Below are 11,262 nucleotides of genomic sequence, written 5' to 3' on the forward strand. Positions count from 1 at the left end.
ATCTAGTTTTGCTCTTTTTTTTTCAACTTCAAGATCTGCCAGCAGGCCGGTATTGTAGTCGTCATTGCTCTCACTGACACTCCTCGCATGAGACGTGAGCTTTTTGAACTCCTCTTGTAGTTCACTCCTGGTCATGTTTCCAGCAGCCCTGCCCAGGAAGTTTGCATACTTGGTGTAAGGCACTTTTAGCTAACGTCCTTTCCTGTTTCAGCTGCTTCACTGTCTTTCCAGTAGCTTCTTTAGCCATCCTTGCCAGGTAGTTCTCCTCTGCGTCGACAGCTTATCCGACTTCAGGCCTTTAATCCTGTTCTTCACTGCCACGCTGGTTTTCAATTGTCAAGTTTAGTTAGGTTTTGGTGCTCAGCTCTTGCCCAAACTTGAAAAACTGCTTGATAAAATACTTGGAATGACACAAGGGACAACTCAAAGTCTCTTCCTTTTCTACTTTACTCAGAAGTGAAGTGCATATAGCACAGGGTAGCTAGGTTGTTAGGTTGAAAACCTTCAAAGATAAATCACAATAAAAAAGAGACATCGCATTATTATCAAATAATATGTTTGAGACTAAACACATCACATTTGATACTGCCAATCAAATCATTGCATCTTCTGCAGTTAAATAAGCAACAAAGTCCTGCAAAAGCACATCAAATAATTAAAGGTTTCAACCGTTTCAACCAGTTGATCAGAGACGCAAGAGAAGGGAAAGGAGACCTAGCAGTGCTGTGGCTCGATCTCACCAACGCTTATGGATCCATTCCTCATAAGCTAGTGGAAACAGCACTGGACCGGCACCATGTCCCAGGTAAAATTAGGGACCTTATCTTGGACTATTACAAGAGTTTCAAGCTGAGAGTCACCTCTGGGACAGTCACATCTGAGTGGCATCGGCTAGAGAAAGGGATCATCACTGGATGCACTATTTCAGTGATTCTCTTTGCCTTGGCCATGAACATGCTGGTCAAGTCAGCAGAAGTCGATGTTGCGAGACCTGAAACACCCAATGACCCCAGGTTCCATCACTGATGATGTGTCTAAGTGCATCAATAGATGTATGTTAAACTATTTTACCCTGGCCTGGCCAGTGACGTTCAGGAACAGACTGGATGACAACCATGAATAGTGTGGCGACAACTGGAGAGACAGTGGACAGCTCGGAGAGACGGCAACCGGGGTAGGAAGGGCCAGCAACCCAACCTGCAACTTCCGTGAGGAAGTACCCAAATCAGCTACGGAAAGCCTTAATGTAATATACCCCCAGGGGTGCCCGAGAGGGGGGGAGAATGAGCACCCCAATAGGAAGGACCTACAGTTAACGACAAACGCAGACGGATTATCGACAACGACTGCAGAATGTGTCTGCGGCAAAGTATGCAAAAACCCACGTGGCCTGAAGATCCACCAGGGCAAGATGAAATGCTTGTTGAAGGAGCAACTGATACAGCGCACAGGGATCACCCCTGATGAGACGCAGGAGGAGCCAGGCCCGGAGTCACCCCACAGTGCTCGGAACCTCCACGTACCAGTAGCCCCAGACCCAGGCAGAGTAACCGAACATCGTCGGGTCAAGTGGCCTCCGGCCAGTAAGGAGAGTCAGTGGCTCCAGTTCGATGATGATGTGGATACGATCCTAGAATCAGCAGCCAAGGGCGACACAAATGGGAAGCTCAAAACCATGGCAACCATCACCATCAGCCTTGCTGTCGAGAGATTTGGTACAGTGGAGAAGTTGGGTACCAAGACCCCCTACATGAACAACCGTAGGGCAGAGAAGATCAGCCGGTTAAGGCAGGAGCTGCGGGTCCTGAAGCGGCAGTACAAGGTAGCGCGAGAAGAGGAAAGGGATGCACTATCAGAACTTCGTGGCATCCTCAGGAAGAAGCTCACCACTTTTCGAAGGGCAGAATGGCACAGACGGCGGGGGAAAGAGAGGGCCAAGAGGCGGTCTGCCTTCATCGCAAACCCCTTTGGAGTCACCAAGCAGTTGCTTGGGCAAAAACGAAGTGGAAACCTCGTTTGTCCCAAAGAGGAGATCGACAACCATCTCTGCAACACATACAGTGATTCTGCTTGGGAGGAAGACCTAGGCCCCTACAGATCTTTGATAGACCCCCCAGGACCCACCACAGACTTCAACAGCAAGGAGCCCAGTTGGAAGGAGATTCAGGAAGTTGTCAAGGCAGCCAGAGCCAGTTCAGGCCCTGGACCAAGCGGAGTGCCCTACAAACTATACAAGAGGTGTCCCAGACTCCTTCACCGGCTGTGGAAGATCCTGAGGGTTATCTGGAGGAGGGGAAAGGTAGCCCAACAATGGAGATTTGCAGAAGGTGTCTGGATTCCCAAGGAGGAGAATGCTAAGAACATCGAGCAGTTCAGAACGATCTCGCTGCTCAGCGTTGAGGGGAAGATATTCTTCGCCATCCTATCCCGTCGGTTGACGGAGTTCCTCCTGAAGAACGAGTACATCGACACCTCTGTACAGAAGGGCGGAATCCCAAAGGTGCCAGCATGCCTCGAACATACAGGTGTGGTCATGCAGTTGATCAGAGAGGCAAGAGAAGGGAAAGGAGACTTAGCTGTGCTGTGGCTCGATCTCACCAACGCTTATGGATCCATTCCTCATAAGCACTGCACCGGCACCATGTCCCAGGTAAAATTAGGGACCTTATCTTGGACTATTACAAGAGTTTCAAGCGAGTCACCTCTGGGACAGTCATATCTGAGTGGCATCGGCTGGAGAAAGGGATCATCACTGGATGCACTATTTCAGTGATTCTCTTTGCCTTGGCCATGAACATGCTGGTCAAGTCAGCAGCAGTCGAGTGCAGAGGTCCGCTCACCAAGTCTGGAGTCCGCCAGCCCCCCATCAGAGCCTTTATGGACGACCTGACGTAACGACGACGTCAGTGCCGGGGTGCCGATGGATCCTTCAGGGCTTGGAGAAGATCATCACCTGGGCTCGGATGTGTTTCAACCCTGCAAAATCTAGGTCCCTGGTGCTCAAGAGGGGGAAAGTGTCTGACAAGTTCCGCTTCTCTCTGGACGGCACCCAGATTCCATCAGTCACCGAGAAACCCATCAAGAGCCTCGGAAAGACCTTTGATTGCACCCTGAAGGACGCTGCATCCATCAAGGCCACAAATCGGGAGCTGGAGGCGTGGCTGACAGCAGTGGACAAGTCGGGTCTGCCTGGTAAATTCAAGGCCTGGATTTACCAGCACGGTGTTCTCCCCAGGATTCTGTGGCCCCTGCTTGTGTACGAGTTCCCAATAACAACAGTACAGGGCTTCGAGAGGAGGATCAGCCGTTACCTCCGTAGATGGCTGGGCATGCCACGAAGCCTGAGTAGCATCGCTCTATACAGGCACAACAACAAACTGAAGCTCCCCATTAGCAGCCTGAATGAGGAGTTCATGGTAACTCGTGCAAGAGAGGTGCTGCAGTACAGGGAATCCAGGGATCCAAAGGTCTCTCTGGCATTGAAGTCAGGACTGGAAGGAAGTGACTTCCTGGAAGGAAGTCACTTCCAGGACTGCCAAGATAATCTACAAAAGAAACAAATAATCTGAGAAAATTGGATCTTAAATTTTTGTAAAAATTGTGTTTGATTGTAAATGTAAATAGCAGTCGAGCAGGCGGAGTCACGCTTGCGTCACAGCGTGCTGGTCGGCCCAGTGGCATCTGGACGAGCAGGGCTTGGTAGCGTTGCAACCACACGCTACGACAAAGCCCTGGGCAAAGACAGACGCCGATTGGGCCAAAAGGAAGTGAGAACTGGCGTGGAGGAACTGCGTACTAGCCAGATGGTGGGGATGCGACAGCAAGGCGCATGGACGAGATGGGAACAGGCAGTGGACCGCAAGATCTCCTGGTCTGAGCTTTGGCAAGCTGAGCCTTACCGGATCAAGTTCCTGATTGCGTCTGTCTATGACGTCTTACCCAGCCCATCCAACCTCTTCTGCTGGGGCAAGGTTGACGCACCATCATGTCCTTTGTGCCTCAGAAGGGGAACGCTAGAGCACATCCTCAGCTGTTGCTCCAAAGCCCTGGGAGAAGGACGCTACGCTTGGCGCAACGACCAGGTGCTGAAGGCGATAGCAGAAACCATCTTCACCAGCATCACCCAGAACAAGCCTCTCCGACCAGCAAGGCAGGCGATTGCTTTCATTCGAGCAGGGGAGGAGCCTAAGCCCAAGCCAAGGGGGACAGCGGGACTCCTTGGAACCGCACCGGACTGGCAGATGAAGGCCGACCTGGGGAAGCAGCTCAGATTCCCAGAGCAGATCGTGGAAACCACCCTGAGACCAGACATAGTTCTGTTCTCAGATTCAACCAAACAGGTGGTCCTACTTGAGCTGACAGTTCCCTGGGAGGAGCGCATGGAAGAGGCCAATGAGAGGAAGCGTGCCAAGTATGCCAACTTAGTGGAGGAGTGCCGCAGACGGGGGGTGGCGTGCCCGGTGTGCCAATAGAGGTGGGCTGTAGAGGCTGTGCAGCGCAATCTCTCTGCAAAGCATACAGCATGCTTGGAGTCACAGGTGCACGTCAGAGAAAGGCCATCAAGACCACCACAGAGGCAGCTGAGAAGGCCTCTAGATGGCTGTGGATCAAGAGGGGCGATCCGTGGGTACATGCTACTTAGACACTAGTTGGGACTTGATCAATCCCGGCTGGGTCGCCTGGTTGAGGGTGTATGATGTTGCGAGACCCGAAACACCCAATGACCCCAGGTTCCATCACTGATGATGTGTCTAAGTGGATCAATAGATGTATGTTAAACTAACAACCAAGGTTTCAACAAGGATGCCTTTTACTTTACAATTTCAGTCAGCATTCAGATCAAGCCTGATATTTTACAAACTATCATTTTGCAATACAACTCAAGTTACATATGCAACAACTGATCAGGCACAAACAGGCTACTACTCCAACTTAAGTACTGATGCAATGCCTTAATATAGCATGGACAGTAGGGGTGTACACTAGACATAAATAGGAAGCAAACTCAGAAGGAGGACTGACCTCTCACACATATTTAATTAATTGTTTAAAATAACCCTCCCTCGTTAAATCAATGAGCTTGGTGTTTTGCTTTCAGAAATAGGTTATAGAAGAAGTCTAAACTGCAGAAAATAAAAAACATCCAACGTGCCTTTTAAGGATACCTTGGAATATCTCTCTATTTTTTAACCATCGGACCCTAGTTTACGACAAAAACAACACAATTGAGGGCAGCTCCTTTGCCGCGTGGTTCTTAGAGCCATGTAAGGATTAGAGGGGGCGGTCGATAGCAACCACCATAGCAACCATGAGAGTCAAGTGACGTGGACGCAGCCCCATTGGTAAAAAATACAATACATACCCTACACCAGGCCTATTCAACTAGCAGCCCGCGGGCCTAATACGGCCCTTCTTATTTATTTTCTGGCCCACAAGAGGTTGCGTGTCCAAAATATGTAAGGTCAAAAATTGTTATAATGATGCAATTAGAAGTGAAAAAGAAAGGAATGCGTCTTACAAGTTTATTCCATTTAGCAGTACTATATATATTAAGTTAACACTACTTTAAGTATGATTTACTTGTAGCGATTAATTTACATTATAAGTTTTGTATGTGTGGCCCATGAACCACCAGTGGTTTTCCTTTTTGGCCCACTTGTTAAGGAGGTTGAATAGCCCTGCCCTACACAATCAGGAGATTAATTATATTTAAATTATTATGACCATGGAGCCTTTATTTGCGTGGGTTTACATTTCGTTCTGTGTAGCATGGAAAAATCGTAGAAACACTCCCATTCAGAATGCACTGAATTGGTTTACATTTCGTTCTTTGGAGCACGGTTATTTTTATTTATTTTCAGTTTTTGAAGAGGTGCTTCAAAAATGCAACATTTTCTGCAATAATGCAAAATCAAATGGAAAAACCTGTTGGCTTGTTGTCAAGGGAACCCAGGGCGACGCTCACTTCCAGCTTGGCCAACATACGTCATCCCTCCACCACTCTATACTGTAAAAACGCATGTTCAAGTTGAATTACAATGCATGAATTTATTCCATAGTATTTATTGAAAGGGGGGGGGGGGGCATACAAGTCTTTTGGCCATGGATCCAGATCAGTTTCGGAGCATTTCAGCACCTCGGGCAACAGCGCAGGGTTGCCAGGTCCTGCAAAAAACGTCCTGCCCACATACCGTTCAAAATCCACCCAAAATGTCCTAGAAGCAGCCCAAAAAACAGTTATTCCATTTTGGCCAATGTTTGGAAATTAATAATATTTAAGGGAACTTTTTCTTCAATTTTTTTTGTTGTTTTAGCAGTGAAATGCATTGTGTTCGTGTGTGTGCGTGTGTGAGTGTGTGTGTGTGTGTGTGTGTGTGTGTGTGTGTGTGTGTGTGTGTGTGTGTGTGTCCACGGCCCAACCCCGCCCATCCTCTGGTGTTTAATATTTCTGACTTTTTTTATTTCTGATATTACTGAGTTTTCATAAAGATTATACAATACATAGGCCTACTGTGTTTATAACGCGCTATTTTATGTTGAAATGCGACGTAATCCAGTGTTCACGAAAACATACACTGTCAACGTGTGCTTTTGGCGACTGGGTTGGGTCTCAGATATACGTGTTTCTAACAAGATGATATAATTAAAAGTTACATAAAGTATCGGTTCAATAACACAACCGCAGAAAACACCTGAGCTGCTAGTTTAGCTAAAGCAGCGTCCCTAGTAACCTGACGTTGTTGAAACATGACAAAATCGTCCTAATAACTATAAAACTAAAGATCAGACACAATCACTGACTGAAGATTATTCAAGGAAAAAGTATTTCTCGCTAGAAATGTCATTAGAAACACGTTTAATGGTGAATCGGTCCTAAAATATTGCATTTCCCATTCAGATAAAGATTAATAAAGATCATACACATTCACTTCCTGAAGAATATGCAAGGAAAATGTATATTTCTCTCTAGAAATGTCATTAGAAACACGTTTAATGGTGTATCTGTCTTAAGATATTGCATTTCCCATTCAGATAATATAGGCTACGTAACAATTCTCTCTCTCTCTCTCTCTCTCTCTCTCTCTCTCTCTCTCTCTCTCTCTCTCTCTCTCTCTCTCTCTCTCTCTCAAAATGAATGGTTTGACATTCCGTTCTGTGGAAGATCGAAAAAGGTGCAACCGTGCTCTGGGACATGATTCAATAGATTAACGGTTGCGCGCATGAGCACGAAATCGCATGATATAGCTGATATATTTAAGCAATAGATCACGACAGGCTGTGGTATTTGCTCATTATACCACTGTTAAGGGGCGTTGTTCGGCCCGACGCGCAGCAGAGGGCTGGCGACCCCCTTCACGGTGGTATAATGAGCACATACCACTGACTGAAGTGATCTATTGCTCAACGGTTACTATTATGGCAAAACGAAAGTCATAGACTAACTACATTTAGAAAAAAACAAGAAAGTCAAAATAGCTGTTTTTTTAAAGAATACAAAAAAGTAGTCCCTCCTGGCTTCCTTCAAAATGCATGACGGTCGCTATGCAACACACTTTAGCGTCCATCCGAGAGAAGGCTCGGCTAGAGCGGTTCGCCGGCAATTTATCCTATGGAGCAGTTCACTCACCGTGTGCCTAAGCTTTCGTTAGTCTCTCCATCGCCTTGCTCACTCCCGGAGTATTTACACCCTCTCATCATTCAACATATTTTTAGGCTTCAGTGAAATGTGCTATTGCTTTTATACAACTACTTTTATACTTTGTAACCGTTTCTACTTCCAGGCGCGGAGTGATGTGCAAACTTTCACAAAATGATTGGGCGTCATAGCAGTTATGTATACGCTCATTATACAACAGTTATGAACCAATCAGATCGCTGGATTTAAGCCACCCGTTGTATTAATATATTTATTGTCATTTCACAGATCCCTGTGAGACCAGGTCAACTCGCTCATTGAAACGGGAATCCGTGTGTGTGCCATGGAATATCAGTGTCATTTACTTGCATTGCACCAAATTCCGTGCCCATATCACGGAAATCGGCGTGTTTCCGTGATGATCCCACGGATTTTGAGTTAAGCGTCCGTGGTCATTTCAGGGATTCCTGTGAGACCAGGTTGGCGTATATATTTTCATTTTCTATTCCGCATAGAAATCTATGCTGATCAGATCTGTCCATGTAAACGCGGCTAGTGTGAGAGGCACTGGCCTGTTCCTAGACTAGAAATGTGAACACAGAGAGACACTACACCAACATTCTCCAAAACCATAAATCTCAATGGAGCCCTGAGGTTCCGAAGCCTTGCCAAGATGACAAGACCTCAGATACGCCATCAGCGTGTTCACAGCCGACCCTCTGGGGTCCCCTGTCCCCACACTGCTCCTCACCCCCCGGAGTGCACTGATGTTATTACATTGATAATTAATCAATTCATTGTTCCTTCTACAAAGTTCAAAGTTTATGGAAAAATAGGTATAGAAATGAACTCAAACAATGGTACAGGAATGGTCCTACAAATTGTTGGTTGCTTGTGTGTATCCATGATAGATATTTGTTGTCTCTATTGTTACAGTTTATCATTATATTAGATCACACCATATTGGATTGATCAAAAAGAGTTACATAAGCATCTTGGTGTTGCCGATAACACATCGACTTTCATTCAATGGTCAACCGGCGATAGCTTTGACCTGGCTTAAGCTGCATACCTTGACAAACCCGCAAACAAAAAAATAAACACACAGGCATATTCACACAAACGCATGCACACACACACTCTCTATCTCTTTCACACACACGCACCAACACACTCACACACACACACATTCTCTCTCTCTCTCACTCTGTCCAACAAATATCCCGACACATTTGCATAGACAAACGGCACATGCACACAGGAACAGACACATAACCTCCCCCCGAAACACACATACACACACCGAAACCAACACACGCCCACAAATACATACACACGCTGGGATGGCCAAGCCAGTGGGCAGAGCCCCACATGGCCAAATGGTGGCCACAAAGGCAGGCAAAGGCAGCCAAGGGGTGTGGTGTTGGATGGGAGGTACTACCCTAAAAGCTGTGTCATAGAGATGCCGCCCTACTCAGGTGTCTCAGCTTATCACTCACAGGTGTGCTGAGTTAGTCCGGCAATCGGGAGGTCTTTTAAATCCACTAGAACAAGCTGAAAACAGACTGTTGGCTGGAGAAGTGTGTGGAGGCCAGAGACACGTTAGGCCAGTCTCGAGTTGTGATTGACCGGTGCCTCCAGGAACTGCCAAACGACACCAAGAGGTATGTCGCCCAGCAGGGGGCTCCAAGTGTAGACACATTAATAGCCTTACTGGAGAACCACAGGGTGATGGGTAGCATGATGCGGTCAGAAAGTGTCAAGCATAATGACTCTAAAGCCAGCAGAGAGAGAGTGACCAGTGGCAGAGCTGTGAGTACGCCAACAGCCAAGACACCGACTGGCTGGACCGGACGGACGACGAGGCGAGTACCAATGCCTCCTCCTCGCCCGCGTTGCTTTTCCTGTGGCCAGGAGGGACACCTAGCCAGAGAGTGGCCGGACCGGGATGAAACGATGCCTACGGCTGTGTTTACGGGTGGTAAGGGCTTCTTCAGCCATTCCCTAACTACCTGTTGGGCCCATCAGGGGGCACCAGCTCCAAAGTGTGCGGTGAAGATAGGTTGGAGAGACACAGAAGCACTCCTAGACTCCGGAAGCATGGTCTCTCTCGTCAGACCGCAATTTGCTAGTGCCACCTGGGAAGATGAGATCTCCGTCTCCTGCATCCATGGGGACACCCGGAAGTATCCCACCATGGAGGTCCAGGTTATCACTCCCCGAGGAAAGTTCACTCTGTGGGTCGGGGTTGTAGAGCAACTGCTGGTGCCGGTGCTTTTCGGCCAGGACAGCCCCCTCTTCTCCCGTTATTGGCCGGAGAAATTGAGGAACCCAAAATGGCGAATCCGAAGACTCCCGCTCGAGGCGATGGCCTCCGACACCCACCAGGCTTGCGCCGCCGTCTCACCTGATGGTAGCCCTGCTGAAACCAGCCATGACGATTTGGATAGGTCCGTTCATAGGTAAAGTACAGCAACGGATCCTGGACGTTCAGCTGAGGAGCAGGAGCCCCTGGAAGAGGTATAGTCAGATGAGGTATTCTCAGAGTTTCCCCAAGTCGAGGTGGACGAAACTCTTAGGCCTGAATGATTCGGCTCAGCCCAGCTGCAGGATCCCAACCTGATCCAATCCTGGAGTAATGTCCAAGTGATCGAGGGACAAAACCAGGATGGGGTGAGTCAAGTGTCTTTTCCCCATTTCATGGTAAAGAATAAGATGCTGTACCGAGTAACCCAAAAATACTCTGAAATCTGTGAACAGTTGCTTGTCCCCAGGGATCATGTCTCAAAAGTGTACCTAGCACACTCCCACTTACTAGGGGCGCATTTAGGGAGAGAGAAGACCTCAGGTTCAGGTTAAGGTTCAGGTTACTTTATTCGTACCCGTAGGTAAACTTGTGTAGCAGTTTAAAAATGAGCTTCCGTCACACTGTTAGGACAACACATACACACAAACACAAATGGGACAGTTACATACAGTGGGTAAAACAATTAAAGTGCTTGTGTGCTAATCCAAATTTGGACACTTAAAACTGACCACCATAATTAAAATATAATAAAACCCTGATAAATTTATCTAAAAAATCAACAAATAAATAACACATACAAAATTAATGTTGTGCAAATTTAGCAGTTTCTACAGCTTGTTCTTCAGCATGATTGCAGCCGGAACAAAGCTGTTTTTAAAACGCTTGGTTTTAAACCTTGGGACTAAAAACCTTTTTCCAGAAGGGAGTAGCTGAAACTCTTTGTGCAAAGGGTGCAAACGGGCATTTAAAATGGCAAGCGTTCCCTGTCCCTGGAGGAGGCAAACTACCTTGGGTACACTGTGGGACGAGGAAATGTGAAACCCCAAGACAAGAATCTATGACCATGTTCTTAGCCGCTTCTAATGGCCGGGGGTCAAGAGATGCGTGGAGGAATACTGTCGACACTGTGGCGAGTGTCAAATCAACTCTCCTAAGGTAGCGTACTAAAATCCACTAATACCCCTTCCCATCATTGAAACCTCCTTTAGCAGGATTGGCATGGTCATTGTCTGGCTATCGCTATATCCTAGTCATACTGGATTGCACTACCCGCAATCCAGCACTACCCGCAATCCAGAGGCAATTCCCCTACGCTCAG

General features: G+C 47.3%; 1 protein-coding gene across 1 annotated transcript; it reads left to right on the forward strand.

The window, feature by feature from the left end:
• The first annotated feature begins 1,675 nt into the window (after positions 1-1,675).
• LOC115560043 (uncharacterized) lies at positions 1,676-4,752 on the forward strand. Its single transcript, XM_030379326.1, is given in 6 exon segments — positions 1,676-2,624; positions 2,627-2,890; positions 2,893-3,519; positions 3,625-4,439; positions 4,441-4,463; positions 4,465-4,752. Coding segments are annotated over 6 exon segments (2,856 nt in total). The 3' UTR covers positions 4,643-4,752.
• The last annotated feature ends 6,510 nt before the right edge of the window (positions 4,753-11,262 follow it).

The sequence above is a fragment of the Gadus morhua genome, chromosome 15 (assembly GCF_902167405.1).
Source record: "Gadus morhua chromosome 15, gadMor3.0, whole genome shotgun sequence".
Taxonomy (NCBI): domain Eukaryota; kingdom Metazoa; phylum Chordata; class Actinopteri; order Gadiformes; family Gadidae; genus Gadus; species Gadus morhua.